This window comes from Podarcis cretensis (genome assembly GCF_951804945.1).
Source record: "Podarcis cretensis genome assembly, chromosome: 15".
Lineage (NCBI taxonomy): Eukaryota > Metazoa > Chordata > Lepidosauria > Squamata > Lacertidae > Podarcis > Podarcis cretensis.
Genome location: NC_137185.1, coordinates 20,665,244 through 20,682,500, shown reverse-complemented (window position 1 = coordinate 20,682,500; position 17,257 = coordinate 20,665,244). Strand labels below are relative to the sequence as shown.

Genomic DNA, 17,257 nt, shown 5'->3' with positions numbered 1-17,257 from the left:
CTGTAATGAGCAAGGTAGAAATATATATATGTATTAATGAGCAATCTAGATTTCATGCTGAGTGACGAAACATGTTTACCATAATCTTGTCATGGATTGTTTCTACCAAGATACAATGAGAAGTTATGTTCATAACACGTTGATAACTTATTATTGTATGGTGCCAGGTTTGCATGTCTTTCAGGGGAAGGTCTGTTGCTTAGTGGTATAGCATCTGCTATACGTACAGAAGGGGACGCGGGTGGCGTTGTGGTTTAAACCACAGAGCCTAGGACTTGCTGATCAGAAGGTCGGTGGTTTGAATCCTCGCGACGGGGTGAGCTCCTGTTGCTTGGTCCCTGCTCCTGCCAACCTAGCAGTTCGAAAGCACATCAAAGTGCAAGTAGATAAATAGGCGGGAAGGTAAATGGTGTTTCCGTGCGCTGCTCTGGTTCGCCAGAAGCGGCTTAGTCATGCTGGCCACATGATCCGGAAGCTGTACACCGGCTTCCTTGGCCAATAAAGCGAGATGACCACAGAGTCGGCCACGACTGGACCTAATGGTCAGGGGTCCCTTTACCTTTATACATGCAGAAGGTCCCAGGTTCAATGCCCGGCATCTCCAAGCAGGGCTGGGAGTGAAGTGTGCCTGAAATCCTGGAGAGCTTTTGCCTGTCAGTGTAGGCAATCCTGATCTAAATGGGAAGAAATTCAGTGTTGCACTAACACAAATGTTCCATCAGTGTATGCATTTCTGCTTGCCTGATGGAATGGTGCCCCTGCTTACTCCCACTGCATGCTCCCCTGACCCCTCCAGAGCCAATGGGGGGCACACAGGGAAAGGAGAATAGGGGGAAAGTCCCATTGAACTAGTGGGACTCATTGTGGTGGCTCCTGCTACCGCACGTATGGTCTGGCTTGGTATAATGCAGCTTCCTGTGTTCCCTCACATGGCTCCAGCACTGTAGCTCAGGCACCATCTTTGCTGCAATCCCAGCCTGTTACAACTCTTGAGTCAGCTGATTCCCATAAGCCAATTCCTGCCCACCAGGACCTTTTTAAAGCCATAGCCTTAGTGTTTGGTTTGTATTCCAAGGAACTTCTCTCTGGTACAAGGATATTCCCTAAGCTCCTGCCCTTCCTGCCACCCTTGATTGGTGCTCTAGATTTGTTTTGGACAACACAGCTGCTACTGGGCTGCTTGGATGGATACTAACTCCTCCTGTTCTCAGGACCTGACCACCAGAAATGACCCTCCCAGGGACCCAATGTTTGGCACGATGCTTTATTCAGAGGCATGAGATCTCAGATGTTTTTGAGCAGGCAACAAAGGATACCTTAGTCCTGCTTTGTTTGCAACCTTGCTGGGGGGATCTGCTTGGCCACAGCTGGAGAAGCAGCAGTGCACCAGATGATCCTTTGGTCATCCAGGAAGATTGTTAGGAAGCCCAGTTCTTTTCTACAGGGCCCTAGATTTCCTGCCTCTTCCCAGTCCCCACTTTTAAAGACCTAAACCTAAAAAATACATTTCTAGTCTTGCTTACTGGGTGATTCATGCTGTAAAGTGCAGTGCCAGGGATACCATCCAAAGCCCTCTACATACATAGCTCCTTCCTTGATCTGATCTGGCACAAATGGCTTCCCTTAAGTGGGGTGGGCACTGGGGCTGAATGTGGACCTTCCCTGGCCTTTGGAGGAGAGCGAGCATATGTTCCCTCAAAATTACAGTCAATGGTAGCTTACTCTGGAATAAGTTGCTGTATGCTGGAATCGAGGCCGGCACTCAGGTTGGTATGGGATGATTTTGCACTCCAGCCATCATGATAATGGGAATAATTGGTGATCCTAGGGTACTTTGTTTTTGTTGAGCGCTACTGACCTGAGCTATATTCAAGCTGATGCCAGGAGGAGGAATTGTCCACATCTCATTAGCAGGGCTCTGTGTCAACATGTTTCCCCGAAGCGATACATCTGTGCCATCCAAGTAGGCCAATTATGATAACTGACCGTCTCCCAGCAGACAGAAACAAAGGGATTACAAATGCAGTCCAAAATGTTGACAAGGGGATTTTGGTTTATGAATCCTCTCCCCCCCCCCAATCTAAAGAACTGCTGTCCTGTTTCTCTCCTCTTTCTTAGCATTTGCTAGGTGTGATTCTTGATGTTTTACAGCTGCAGCTTTGAATCTTTCTTCCTGCTTCCCTCCCTCCCCTAAGAAAAAAAAAAAAAAAAGAACTGTGGACCAGGGCTCTAACTCCAGTAATTCATTCTCTCTCTTCTATACAGTGCTTGGAATAAAGTAGCTTGAATTAAAAAAAAAGTCGTTCAGAGACCTCTGAACAACACCTGAAAGTTGCCCCCATAAGTTTTGAGTGAATTGAATGTAGATTAAGTTTTAGGATGGAACTTTGAACAACTTCCAGTTAAAACCTTCAACTTTCTTACATGTGGGTTTTATTTTTTTACACTTTGGACTTTGGGGGCCTTTAAGCTTAAATATGATAATTGTTTGAAGGAATGAATTAAGCTATTCACATCCCACTGTGTCCATATTTTGATGTTGTTGTTTTAGTTGTTTGAAGTACATTGTATGCCTCAGCACAGCTGCTGAAAAGTATTTTGCCAATGATCATTTGGATGAACTTGAATGGAACATGAGCCAAGATAGTTCATTTTGTAAAGGGGGACCAACATGAACTGGAATTAATTTCTTTTTGGACACGTTCACCTAGAACTAGAATTAGCTGCTTTTTTAAAAAAATGAACTTTCCAAGCTCTGACATTGAGGATCTGGCAGCTGCTAGGACGTTTCTGAATTAAGGATGAGCTGAATTGCTTGTTCCCATTCTGGAAAGTTTGGGTGATTTCACTCTGCCAGAATTCCAGAAGTTTGTGAAATTTGCAACATTGACCCCATTGCTGCATTAGAGGTTTCTGGGCATAGAGATGGAGGCCTGTGTGGCCTGGGAACCAAAAACCTGAATCAGAACAGGTACCTGGACAGACTAGACCCCCATTCCTGTATTTAATGTGTTGTGCTTAGACCAGGAACTCTTTAATCCCAATTAGGTACCTAGGAGAGATTTGCTCCTAACTCCCTTTCCCATAATCAGCTCCTGGCCATGACACAGTCCTTAGACATCCACTCAAATTTCCTTAAATACCCATATTATTTCACTTGCAGAGGTGAAACCCAAGTGTCTGCAGGGGGTCAGGGCAGGGGAGAACTTCCAGAAGGGAAAAATGCAGAATTGGACAGGGTTAAAATGCTCCTTTCTCACACCTCAAGAATTGGTCTTTCCCCTCAAAATGCAGCCACAGTAACTCCATTGTCTTAAAGGAAAAGTCTTTAAAACAGAATCCTACAACTACAAGTTATATTAAGTTTAGTGTAGTTCTACCCTGAATCACTAGGTGGTGCAAACAGCACTGTAGTGACATCTACTGACAAATGAAAAGCATTACATCAAAGTATATATTGAAATGTCAGCTGAAGAGGAGGGGTTCATTGCTGTTCCAGTCTATGCAGCATCTACACTTAGATATATGGCTACACATTCAACCAGATAATTTAAGTGGAGAGAAAAACACAAAACAGCCCTATATCTCATATGAAACTCAAAAACTGCAATGTGTCTAGTCTTCTCTCTTGCCTGTGCAGTTTTCTGGCTGGAGTCTGATGGAAGATGGCTCAATTCGAATAGAAGAGGCAACGGAAGAAGCTCTTGGCACATACACCTGCGTGCCTTATAATGCCCTGGGTACAATGGGCCAGTCCCCCCCTGCCCGACTCGTACTGAAGGTATTTATTTACTTTTTAAACATTAATATATTTCTCTTTAACTGAAGAGGCTCACAAAGCAGCATACTCACAAAAAAAGAGAAGTTGTGTGGCACTGCGTACCCTTAGGCTTTTATTCTAAAAGGCATGGCACACAAGGAAAAAGGAACAGGGAGGGAGGAGGTCAGAACTCCCCCCCCCACAGGTCAGGCAGCAGTTCTTAAAGTGCTTATACTAATCAGTTTGAATGCAAATGGCCCACATAGCCTGATGGAATGGCTACTACTAGGTGACATCTGAAGGAAGGCTAAAGGTGTCTGGTCTCTCAACAGAGGCAGTTGAATTGCTCTGCTTCTACCTCAAGCTCAGCAGCCTGATGCAATAACTCTGAGGGACAGTTGGGAAGAACCAGAGGCAGCTAGTATCTCACCTCTTGATATATTGCTGTTCTGAAAAGCTTGTGAACTATGCATATTGCACTGAGCATGCCTAACTTTGGATTCAATCCACATCAACAAAATGCCAGCTGTGACGGCAAGACGACTGTTGTGAAGCTCTCCTGGCTGGGTTTGGTGTGCGGGGGCACAGTACAGAGCCTCTCTGGGTGCCCCAAATCAGATCAGCTCACCTAAAGTGAGACCACAGGCTTTGATTTAAAGGAATTTTAGATTCATTCGATTGAAATGAGTCTGTCTGATTCTGTTGCTAATGTGATAGAAGACAGATGCCCAGCCCTTTTGAGCTCAGAGGCCCCCTTGGAAGTCTAAGAAACTGCCACGAACACCACAAGTATCCATTTCATGGGGGCGGGGGGGGGGGAACCAATATCTGGTGATGCTTAGACCCTCCCTGCCCAATGAGCAATTTTTTTTTTAAAAGGCAGCCCCCTTTAATAAAATCAACCTAACAACTGCAAAATGCAAAAAAAGAGGAAGAACTCTTAATTTAAAAAATAAAGTGGGGAGGGGCATGAGGATCTGGCAGCTACCAAGGGGTGGTGGTATCTGAGTGCACCATGATGCCTGTGGGGACCCCAGTGATATGACATACTATAACAATCCACCTTCTAAGAAGCTGAAAAAGTCAGCATGCAAATGTCGAGGAGGAGGAGATGGTGCTGTCAGTTGGAGGCATCCAGCAGAGAAGATGACCTGTCAATCTGCCAGCGTCGGGCAGCTCTTACATACTGTCTCCATGAAATGGATAGTGAATGTGAATGTGTGCGCACGAGAGCATCGTGCAAACCAAGTCGAGCAAGCTGCATGCTTGCATGAGCGTTGTGAGCAGCTAAGCGTTGGTGGGAGAGAGTGTGCGAAGGGAGAACGAACACAGAGAAGGTATTGCACACCCGCCTCATCCGTGAATTTACATGGGTCAGTGATTGTATGTATGTCAATGTAATCTGTTTAACCATCTGGCTTTTGGCAGACTCATTAACTGGCTAAAAGTTCTGTAATTGGATGGCAGATTTTTTAAATGCAGGTTTCGGCTGTGCGTTCAATGAGAGTTGTTCGATTTTTTAATTTCCCCCACCCGCCTTTCTCTCCCCTTGCCTTCCATCCCTGGCTGCAGGACCCGCCCTATTTTACGGTGCTACCAGGCTGGGAGTACAGACAAGAGGCAGGGAGGGAGCTGTTGATACCCTGTGCTGCTGCAGGAGACCCCTTTCCTGCCATCGCCTGGAGAAAGGTACCCGGCCTGCCAGAAAAATCTGCAGTGCCTTTGGCTTTTGATGAATATTGCAGACAGAGAAGCCACACTCTGTCCCGGTAAGAGCAAAACTGCAGGTTCAGCTGCTTCGCTTCGGGCTGTACTACTGCCGCCCCCGTCCCGCAGGTGGGTGGGGGAGAGACCCAGCTCCTAGCAAGGAAGCCTTAGAAGCTGCAGAAACCTTAGCCACCGTCAGCCAGCAACAGCAGCAATTGCAAAATGAGCTGCTCTGTTTTATTCATTTCTTTATTGCATTCATATCCCATCTTTCCTGCAAGGAACTCAAGGTTTCCCCTCTCCTCATTTAGTCCCCACAACAACCTCATGAGATAGCTTTGTGCAGTGGCAGTATCGTAGCCAATGAGGTTAATCCAAGGCACGATTATTGCTAATTGAAAACTTTTCCAGAAAAAAACAAAAACAACCTCATGAGATAGGTTAGGCTGAGAGGCAGCAACTGGCCCAAGGTCACCCACTGAACTTCATGGCTAAGTGGGAGTTTGAACCCTGGTCTCCCAGGTCTGATGCTCTAACCGTTGCACCACACTGGCTCTCACTTGCCCACTTTCTCCACTCACTCCGGTATCTACTGCAGCCCCCCCCTTGTGGACCCCTCCCTCCAGTGCTACAGTTGCCCCAGTGCAGTCCATGGGACAGACTTGCCTCTTTCTGTGCTAATATTTTGCAACATACTGCCAGATCAAACCATTATTTGCTGGAGCTACAGATGAAGGAACCTATTAGTTTTGCTTCTCTCTGTTTTCCATTTTTCTACTCTTAAATCCAGTTCTCTACATTTCCCCAGCAATTTGCATTTTTTTTTTTTGGGGGGGGTCCTCCTGAAAATCTTGTCAGCATTTGAGTACAAATATCTCTTAATACACCTTTGTTTGTACTCAGTTTTTACTAGTGTGCATATTTTTGCAAGCAATTTCCCCAAACACAATGCATTCTTGTTCATTATTTTAATGAAATATATGTGTGTTTATTCCCACTTTCCCTTAATATATACATTTTAGACAGATTGGTTGGGCAACCGCATTGCAGAATTTGGGGAAGTGTGAATTTTGTAGGATAGCCGCTTTTTGTTCTGTGCATCAGCTTGAGATGTGCAAATTTGGTAGTTTCTCCTTAAAATGTAAACAAAACTCAAAATTCTTTCATGTTCCTAGCTGGAGTACAGTCAGGAGGATGCTGTCTCTTAACTACAGCAGTCTTTCATATGAGGAGCATTGCAATTTTAGTGTTGAAAGGGACCTTGGGAGGTAATCCAGTCCCACTCCCTTTGCTTGATGCAGGAATCTTGCAGCCCTAAGAAATAGTAATCCTGCCTCTGCTTAAATACCTCCAGTGGAGGCATATTTCTTACAAGTAGCGTAGCAGCTCCGAGCTTTCCCACCCCAAAATATCTCGTTCAGCTGCTGCCCCACTGGGTGTCCTCCCTCAAGCTTTGACTCTTAGCAAATGGACAAGGGGTTTCTCCCATTTTGTGTCTGCTGTGAGAGATTCAGCAGGGGGTAAGGTCCAAAACAAAGCCACCAAGTGATATCAGCTTTCCCATTTTTCTGTGATCTTCCGTTGTGCATTCTCCCCATTCTGACTCTCTTAAGAGTCCTAGCCTACTGCTGCTTGCCTAGCTGTGCTCCACATCTGGACTTGGGCCCCAGAACCTTCAGGGAAGGGGAGTAGCTCAGTGGTAGAGGATCAGCTTTGTGTGCAGAAGGTCCCATGTTCAATCCCACAGCATCTCCAAGTAGTATTGGGAAAGACACAGAGTCTGAAAACCTGGAGAGCTGCTGCCAGTCAGTGTAGACCAGGCATAGACAAACGTGGCCCTCCAGATGTTTTGGGACTACAACTCACATCATCCCTGACCATTGGTCCTGTTAGCTAGGGATGATGGGAGTTGTAGTCCCCAAACATCTGGAGGGCCGAGTTTGCCTATGCCTGGTGTAGACATTACTGAGCTGGGTGGACCCAGTGGTCTGGCCCAGTATAAAGCAGTTGCTCATGTCCTCAGGGTGTCCCTTCATTGGTGCTTGGACTGTCTGCACCTCCTTATAGCGCCACCTCTTCTTTCTTTTTGACAAGCAGAAGCAACATACACTGCCAGAGTTCAGGAGGGGGAGATCTGTTTTGTCCATTGCTGCAGCTAAAGTGATTCCCATGGCCAAGTGCCACCCTCAACATCACCCTACGGCCCTCTTCTGGTGCAGATGCAGGGAACCTCTGTCCCTTAGGGTGTTGCTGAACTGCAGCTCCCATCATCCCCACCAAGCACAGCTGGTGGCAAGGGATGGTGGGGCTTGTAGTCCTGTGGTTCCCATACCTGTTCTTTGGGAAACAGCACTGCCTGAAACTCAAGGGAAACAGAGTGATTGCCTCATCATGTAACCAGATATTAATAGGGTGAATGCAGGTGAGATCCATGGTGTCATAGCTCCCTCTAGTGGCCTAAAGCTTTAAACTGAGCAACAGTACGTAGAATGCAAAAGAATATCTATCTACCAGTGACCAGATCAGCTGTCATGACATTTTGACCCATTCCACAAAGAATTCTGGTAACTGTAGTTTTGTGGCATGGAGGATATTTTTTGAAGGGACCCCTGAAGAACTGCAGTTCCCTGGAGTCCATGGGTCGGGAGCCATGGACATTAAAACTGGCCTAGAAGTGGTTTAAAGTCATAGTGCAGATAAATGTATGCACTCAGTGTTTCATATCCCAGAATCCATCTATTCCACCTCCCAAATATTACTGTCTTTTTTAAACATACATTACAATTATGTAAAGTTCATAGCTATTAGGTGGGCCGCCTTCAGTTGTTGCAGAATTATGCAGGCATTCAGGTCACACGGAACACTTCATCTTTTTGTTGCCTGACCCCACTGACCTGCTTCCTTTGGAGGGTGAACATCTGCAGGGAGAAGCCTGCTGTACTCAAGCAGGTGCTCTACTAGTGGGGTAGTAGAGCAGGAACATTAGGGTACTTTTTTCCAGCCATCACAGCCATCTCTACCAGTTGTCAGAAGCAAGTGCCTCTTAAGGTGACTGTTATAAGAAAAATATTGCTCCCTTTTCCTTATGGGGTATCTAAGAGCCCATATAGAGTCATTAAGTAGGTTCTCTATCGGTAGGAGAAAATAACAGAGGCCAGCCAGAGTATATTGAGAAGCAAAGCAGCTAGTAAGCATGATCTTTATTAAACTGTTGCAACAGGGTCCCCCACTCACCCCACGCAGGGAGGGAGGAGAGGAACCTAGAACAATGGTGTGCAAGCTCTTACATAGACATTTGAAAATTGCCTCCCCTGTGGCTCAAGACCACCCCCCAAAACATCATACATACATCACTGAAGGGGCTGTCTACAGCAGAAAACCTGTCTGCCAGGATACCTGATGTCACTGATTGCTTTTATCTGGGCATCCTGGCCATTCTTTTGTGATGGTAAATATTCAGTTCCTGAATCCAGGTCACAGGCTCACCCTATTTAAACACAGATACACCCTTCAGACAGGATTTTTTAGCAAAAGACAAGGGGGAGGCTTTCCCATTTCCTTCCTCCTTGCAGAGAAACATTTGAGGTCAATTTGGGAGAGTCAAAATGGTTTCAGGATTGCTCTCCTGTACTATTTCAGACACGTAGTTTATATACTTATGCATGTGTTTGCCTTGTAAGTTTATGCACATAGAATTCCTATAACAGTGGCTAAGAAAAATTAATGCATCAACCCACCCTCAAAGAAGAGTGGTAGATGCAGATTTACATGTGCTACTTCATAGATGTACTGGATTTCTGTTTTAATTATTTCTAAATTTGTACATCTCACTGTAGAGGAAGCAGACTATGGGTTGATTACCTGTGTCTCTGCTCAGCCTGCTGACCAGCTGCTAATTGAGAATGTGTAACTTCAGGGTTGTTCCTGCTCTTCTTTCTTATGATTCTTTCTCATTTAAACTGGACTTGAGCCAGGCAACCCTTCAAGTAAGGAACTGTCCACTGTGAAGGGGGTCCCCTGCCCAAACCCCACTTTATCTGTGCAGCAGAAGCACCCTTGTGCCCATTCCTTGCTCTGTCCTTGCCTGCTCCCTCATCTCTGCTGGTTCTCCAGCTCTGCCTTGTACCTCTTTGTGCTCCTTTCTCCACACCTGCCTTACCTGCTCATACCGCCTTTTGGGAGCTGACCTCTCTGGCCAATGATTTTGCCAAAGATGCCTCCAAGTGTCTGCAGGAAGGGCCCAGAATCGCACCCCTCTCCCAGTTTGTGCTAGCAGCATTGGCATCGTGTCGCCTCACTCTGCTTCCCTTGCGACATGCCTCTGAGTTGTGTTTTTTCTCTCTTTATTTCTCCTTCCTTTCCCCTGTGCTTTCTCTGTTGTTTGACCAAGGTAGGGAAGCCCAGTAGAAGCAAGCACAACACCCTTCCAAGTGGCAGCCTCCAGTTCCGATCTCTCAGTAAGGATGACCACGGAGAGTGGGAATGTGTCGCTACCAACATAGTCACAAGCATAACTGCTAGCACTCATCTGACTGTCATCGGTAGGTATGGGAATGGATTGGAAGCGTTCATGGGCATGGCCAAATGGGGGATGCCATGGATGTTTGTGGTTTTTCTTCTCCTGGAGTGAAAAATGTTATATTTGCTATTGCGGCTAACGGTCCTGAGGAAGCAACCATTTGCAAATAGTTCTCACTGAGCTGTGGGGAGAAAAAAAAAACAATCAGAATGAGCAGTTGCACTGTTAAACCAGCAGAGCAATGGTGGTTCAGAATTGCGGGAATTAGACTCTAGTTCCCATTTAGCAGAGCTTTGTGGAAGACAGTCCTGGGTCATTCGACCTGTTTATTAGTTATCTTTTCTCCTCCTATAGAAACTACGCAAGATGCTCTCTTTTAAAGTTTAAAGAGCAAGTAGCTTTTACTTAGTGTACTTGCAGTTGCAGATTAAATACCAACGCAGGTAGGTGATACATAGGTTGCTAAAACATCTTACATAGATTAAATTGTTACAGAGGAACTCTGACTGAGGCAGATACCAGCACAACGCAGCATATCTGCTGGTCTAACTGTTAAGACTGTTCAACTAACTGCCATAAAGGTACCAACTGCCATAACTGCTACAGAGCACATGACATCATAGAGTTCTGAAGCTCTTGCAATTAACCCTTTACATACACATTATGGATGGTAACATTTCACAAGAATGACCTGCGAGAAATAGTCAGATAAGAATGTGTAATAGTGTGGCTTGCAATAAAATAAAATAAAATAAAATAAAATAAAATAAAATAAAATAAAATAAAATAAAATAAAATAAAATAAAATAAAATAAAATAAATAAAATAAAATAAAATAAAATAAAATAAAATAAAATAAATAAAATAAAATAAAATAAAATAAAATAAAATTACAGTGCTCAAAATACATTTCATGGCAGCCCCTTAAAGGTGCAATTTTTTAACAGGTTTTTTTTTGGGGGGGGGGAATGATTAGGCTAAAATTGAAGGAGTCAGGAAGGGGACCTTGTGGGTTTTAATAAGGATCCCCCTCTCCTTTCTCAACCACTGGAGCACTGTTTTTAAGTGGTGACTGAATTACAGTAGTTGTGAAATAGTCTTGCCTGTGCTTTTTGAACCTTGAAACTATAGCAGTTTGGGAACCGCCCCAAATCCGATGGCTCTGAAAATAGCAGATCTGCTTTTGTGGACAAGTCTCTTGAGCAGATCGGGGCCGTCTTAAGCATATCCGGCGCCGTGGTGCAAAGATCCCTCTGCACCCCCCCTTTTCCAGAGTTGCCGACCTTTTTTAGGGGGGACGGCGCTGCCCGCGACGCTCCCAGCTTTGCGGGGCTGTAGGAGGCGGGCAGTGACTGGAGGGCAGCTCCTCTGGTGGGGAAGAGGAAGAGGCTGGCTCCCGGCTCAGCTGGCCGCTTTGTACTGTGGTGGCCATGGTAGGTGGAGGTTCCGGGTGCGGTGCTGCATGGCGGAGGTGGGCGAGGATGGCGAGCTGATGCCGGGAGGCACCGCGCACAGCCTCCATCTCTTCCCTGGCACCCTTCAGAACTTGGCGCCCTGCGCCACTAGCCTCTATGGATAAGACGCCCCTGGAGCAGGTGGTGGTGGTATCCAGGAAGATGGAAATACCTGTGATAAGGAATGCAGTTTTCTCTTGACCATTGCAATTGAAAGGGTAGGAAGAGAAATGTTGAACAAAATCCTAATGAGAAGTTACAACCAAACAGGACAGGATGTCTGAATGTTGGTGGCGAGGAGGAGAATGGAATAGAGTCCGCTGAGGAGGAGGGGTGGCTCATGGCTGGCTTCTTAGATAGAACACAGCTGATAGTGTTTCCAGAATAGGAAAAGAATGGATTAGGAGAAGGCATGCTGGGAATGAAGGGTATGTGGAGAAAGGAGAAGTGCAACGGAGGCTGATCTCCATATTTAGAAAGTCTGGCCTCTGTGTGTATGAAGAAGATACTCAGTTTTGGATCCATACTGGAGAGCAAGGAAAATTCCCAGATACTGATGTTTCCTTGAAAAGAGCCAGCTAGCAAAGGTCTGGTGGCACCATCAGGTTCATAAAGGCTCCTAGCTGATGCATAATTGATCCAGCGCTGGGGATAGATAAAGAGGGAGGAATGATGGCGACTTATTTTAAAATCAGGGTTCCTCATGAATTCAAGGGTTTTCTTGTTTTTTGTTTTGTTTTGCAACATCTGCATAGTGTTGTTGACATTAAAATGGCAGTATGTATCCCCACCCATCTAATCCTTATTTACTATTTCTGGGGGAAATCTGATAAGTTTCTTTAGAAAACAACAGATATCACCTGTTAGTGCTATCTCAGTGACCTCATCTGGAAGCATGTTTTCTTGAAAGTTTGACTTGAGATAAAAGAAAATACTGTTCTGCCACCTTTGAATGAAAAAATGCCAATCAATCACCCTATGTTTTGGGTTGAGTGCTGTTTCCCCAACTTCTCTTTGCCTCTCTTTTCAATGATTTCATTGTGTGGACTTTTCAACTGTCCCATCTGTTTGCTCTAGGAGTCAAAATGTTTGAACCTACAGCCCGCAGAGTGGCTAATGGATAATTGGAGGGAGGTGGTGTGCTTCTCTGTGTCAAGGGAGGCTCATATTTCTTGGACGATCTCTGTGGCAAATGCCATGTCTGAGTCATAGATGGTTCCCAGGAAGAGAATATCATTTTTTCCTTTTAATTTCATGCTCCAATGAACCTGTTACTAAAATCTGCTCTTTAATTCTTTTTTTATTTTTTTTTAAATTTTATTTTGGCTATCTCTTTAGATGGGTTGAAGGGGAAGAAAAGGAGCATCCTTTCTTGTTGATTGGTGCAAGTTTCTCACCTGCAAATGATGAGTCTAGACACATATATGGCTTCAGCCTCAATATTTGTCAGGGCCTAGCAGGATTCAGGCCCCCAATTACTCAGATTTTGGTGAAGAACCATAGCTCAGTGGTAGAATATCTGCTTTGCATGCAGAACGCCTCAAGTTGAATTCCTGAGTAGGGCTGGCAAAGAATCCCTGTCTGAAAGCTGCCAATAGCCAGTGTAGACAATGCTGAGCTAAGTAGCTCCAGTGGTCTGACCCAGTATAAGACAGCTTCCTATGGACCCACATCCTCTGTGCTTCCTTGATTACTGCTTTGGTTCACCTGCACCTTTCCAAAGCATTGCCTCTTTCCTTATACAGATAAGCAAAAGGGTAGAGGCACAATCCTCTTCCTACCAGAAGGTGGACTGCAGAGCCCTGTTCAGAAAAAAATCAAATGGGTATAATGAGATAAGAATCCAATGTCTTTGTTTTTTAAAACCATGGAGAGACCTGGTCTGAACAAAGACATTGGATTCTTATCTCATTATACATGACAAAGCCATTTTTCACCTTCTCACCCCTTGCTTTTTCCTGTAAGACCTATTGCAGTCATTAAGAGTCATCAACAGGCTCATCACAGCTATCTGCCAATCACCCATTCCCACCACCCTTCTGAGTAATACCCCTCCCCACCTTCTCACTATATAGAAGGGTCTGGTGACTTCTGTTTTAGTGTATCTGAAGAAGTGTGCATGCACACGAAAGCTCATACCTAGAACTAACTTAGTTGGTCTTTAAGGTGCTACTGGAAGGAATTTTTTGAATTTTCCCTGGATCACACTCTATTTTATCTAGAAATAATGTGGAGTAGGTGAGCAGTCGTGTCTACATAGACCTATAATAAATAACGTACCGTATCTTCTTAAAGATAATGGATGTGCTTCTGGAAGGTCCACAGGCCCCAATGCAGCACACAGACCACACTGATGCAATGGTATGAGCAGCTGAACCTCCCTGAAGTACATGTTGCATGGACTGGTTGTGTATCCATTTTAGACATAGTGATGACCACCAACTTGGACAGCTGTAGAAGAGCATTAGACATATTCACACTGAATAACGATATCCATGGCTACTAGCCATGGTGTCTGCATTCTGCTTCGGCTATTGGAGGCCTCTGAATGTCCATTGCTGGGAATCACAAGTGCAGAGAACTTCTGTTGCACTCAGAATTTGCTTGTTGGCTCCCTAGTCACCTAGCTGGCCACTGTGAGAACAGGATGCTAGACCAGATGGGCCTTTCTCCTGCTCTGGGAGGGCTCTGCTCACATTCTCATGAAGTGACCCATGGATTTGTGTTGCTTCCAATGGACAAAGACTATTGCACTATTAGCAGAAGAGGTTTCTGTCAAGGGTTGTGAAAAGAGGGAAGCTGCCCACTGGATGCTGCTGATGCTGATGCATTCCCCTGCCCTCAAATTAATAATGTCAAAATTACTGATGTTGCATGGTGACACCCTCTCCAAAACTAGGTTGCTATCTTTGAACCTGGTTGCTTGGCCCTTTAATTTCCACTTCTCTGTTCCTCTGCTTCTTAACAGCTATGTGCTCTCTCTTTATTTTGCCCTGGTACTTTGTCCTGATAAGGACAGAAAATAAGAAATATGAAGATAATAGAATGTATAATATAGGGCAGGCTACCTAAATTTAGAAAATTTGACTAAATTATCGTAAGGATTGTTAAACACACTAATGATCTCAAAACAGTAGTGATCTCAAAGATAGTAGCAGCAGCAGCAGCAGCAGCCAGGGACTCTCAGGGCCAGGGACTGAACGTGGCCCTTCAGGCCACTTCAGCTAGCCCTTTGGACTCTGCCACACCTTCCCAGGCCATGCTCTGTGCCTTCCTCTATTGCTTTTACCTGGTTGTAATATGTCCTTGAGTTCTGATGGTACCTCTTGCTTGCTTGGAGGGAGAGTGGTCTTTGTCTGGCCACACCCACTTTTGACATGCGGCCCTTGGGAGATTTCCCATGCAGGAATGTGGCCTTCAAGATGAAAAAGGTTCCCCACCCCAGTTTTTAAAAATAACCCTATAATTTGATGTGCAACAATATTTTTTCTAATCATTTCCCCTCAGCATCTTAAACAGTTTCATTCTTTTTTCTCTCCCCCTCTTCCCTGTTTTCAGGCACAAGCCCCCATGCCCCAGGCAATGTGCGCATCGCTGTTTCCATGACCTCTGCCAATGTTTCCTGGGAGCCTGGCTATGATGGTGGATATGAACAGACATTCTCAGTTTGGTACGGCCCTCTGTGAGTCATCCCAGCATGCTTTGCTCTCTGCTTCTTTTCTTTCTCACTCGGCCAGAACTCGGAGTTGGAAGGGGCCTTGCCCTTCTGAGGCTGGAGTTCCCCCGAACAGCTTGTTTTTAGCCTGATGTGCTTGAATGCCAATCACTCTAAGCGAGCCAGCAAGGGTGTCAGGTGTACCCAACACTTCTTTTCCAAAGAGGAAGATTAGCACAGAATAGGGTTTTCTCCACCCCTCTCAGTGGTACCTATATCCACTGCTGCGAGGCTGTTCATGTGCTTTGTTTAATACACTTATCTCTTGTCTTTGTTTCCATAATGGAACTCAAGGTGTTGTAGGTGGGTTTCTGGGCACTGACCAGGCCCAGACTTCCTGAGGTGCAAACCAGAGATGATATCAAGCATTTGATTGGCCCTTGTGTGCTTAGTTTTTTGTTTTACCAAATAGCAGCCAAAGTGGGGAGCAGGGGCCATTTGGAGCAGAACCCCAACATTGGGGGAAGGGGGTGTTGGCACTTTGTCCCCACTGCTATCACACTCTTGATTCCCCCTCCAGCTGCTCTTTGACCGTTTTTCTCCCGCTCTCATCACATGCGAACTTGTGGACCCCAATGAAGCTGAATGTTGGAAAACTCAGGACTGATAAAATAATGTCCTACTTCATGCAGCAGATAGTTCAACTATGGAACTTGCTGCCACACTATTAGCCTGCATCTCATGAAGTTGAATGCAGCCTGCCAGTCCTATATTCATGGTTTCATCAAGTGTTTCCTGTTTGGTTTTGATTCCTATAGAAAAGATAGGACACCCAGTTTTGTTTAAACGTTTCTATTGAGTGGTTTCTCCCATTCCATAGTTTATTTTATTTTGTCATTTAGACCCCACCTTTCCTCCAAGGAGCTCAAGGTGGCATAGATTGTTCTCCCCCTCTCTGTTTTTTCCTCACAACAATTGCTTATAGCTCATGATTTTATTCATGATCATTATATCCCAGGTCTTGTGGGGGATAGGTAGACAAATAGTAGCTACAATGCCTATCAGCACAAGCTAGCTCAGAGAGCACCAGGATTCCAAAGAAGGGAGTATAGCTCAGAGAGTAAACTGCATTCGTGGCAGGTGCAAGACCCCAAGTTCAATCTCCAGTTAAAACCATGGTGGGGTACCTCTGGCCTTCCAGATGTTATTGGACTCCAACTCCTGTCAACCCCAGCCAACATGACCACTAGCCAGATATGGTGGGAATTGTAGTCCAGCAACATCTGAAGGGCCACAGGTTCCCCTGCATCAAAACTATCAGGTAGCAGCAGGTGATTGGGAAGGACCCTTCTTTGCCTGAGACCCTGGAAAGCTGTTGTCATTCTTTGCTGGTCTAGATGGGCAAATTGGTGTAAGGCAGCTGCATGCCTTCCCATTTCAAGCTCTTTGCCAGATTAGGCAGGTGCTCAGATGTTGCTGCAGCACAGCAAATTCATTGCCTTGCACACGGCTTGGCAGAAAGAGGCCTCCAAGCTGATTGACATTCTGTCACTCTGTTGATTCTGAAGGAACAGCAGAGGTGACAGTGACCTGCATTTCAGTTGTGTTTCTCATCTCAAATCCTTGAGGATCTTCTCTCCGCCCTTTCTTCTCTTCTTCTTCTTCTTCTCCCTCCTCTTGATGGTCCAAGCTGACCAGCTTAGGGGTGAGGATGGTGGGTTGCTGATGGAGCAGAGATTGCCTATGTGCTTCCCCATCATAAAATCTACTTGGCTTCCTGAAGAGGATAAAGGTAGCACTTGAGAAAGTGAGGGTTATATGATTATGTAAAGAAACAAAACGTGAGAAGGAAGGAAGGAAGGAAGGAAGGAGAGATGGGAGATAGAGGTGGGATAAAGGAAAAGGGTGTTGTGGGAGGTGGAGGAACACAGATCAATCAAGGGAATAGGCTTAGAGTACAAAATTTATGCAGCTGCCTCTGTGATTAAAATATCATTGCAAAGGAACGATTAAACCATCTTCCCTCTGTGAGCTGCGTCTCACCTTGGAGGGGAACAGCCAGATTGCTGTCAGCTGTCCTGGCAATTTTTACCCCATCACATTGTTGAGAAACAGGGATATTTTCAGAACCTTTAAAACAAAATAGGTTAATTTTCTTTGGC

General features: G+C 45.3%; 1 protein-coding gene across 6 annotated transcripts in view; it reads left to right on the top strand.

Moving 5' to 3' along the window:
• Positions 1–17,257, top strand: part of IGSF9B (immunoglobulin superfamily member 9B) — a 119,748-nt gene that overhangs the window by 78,419 nt on the left and 24,072 nt on the right. For 5 of the 6 annotated variants that reach the window (XR_013833738.1, XM_079956109.1, XM_079956113.1 and 2 more), the window contains exons 9-12: positions 3,641–3,781; positions 5,333–5,449; positions 9,858–10,008; positions 14,999–15,122. Coding sequence is in view for 5 of the 6 variants with exons in the window: in XM_079956109.1 (XP_079812235.1) it covers positions 3,641–3,781; positions 5,333–5,449; positions 9,858–10,008; positions 14,999–15,122 (533 nt within the window). In the remaining variant the exon portion in view is untranslated. The remainder of the gene's footprint in view (positions 1–3,640; positions 3,782–5,332; positions 5,450–9,857; positions 10,009–14,998; positions 15,123–17,257) is intronic. The other variant, XM_079956110.1, reaches the window with a different exon arrangement.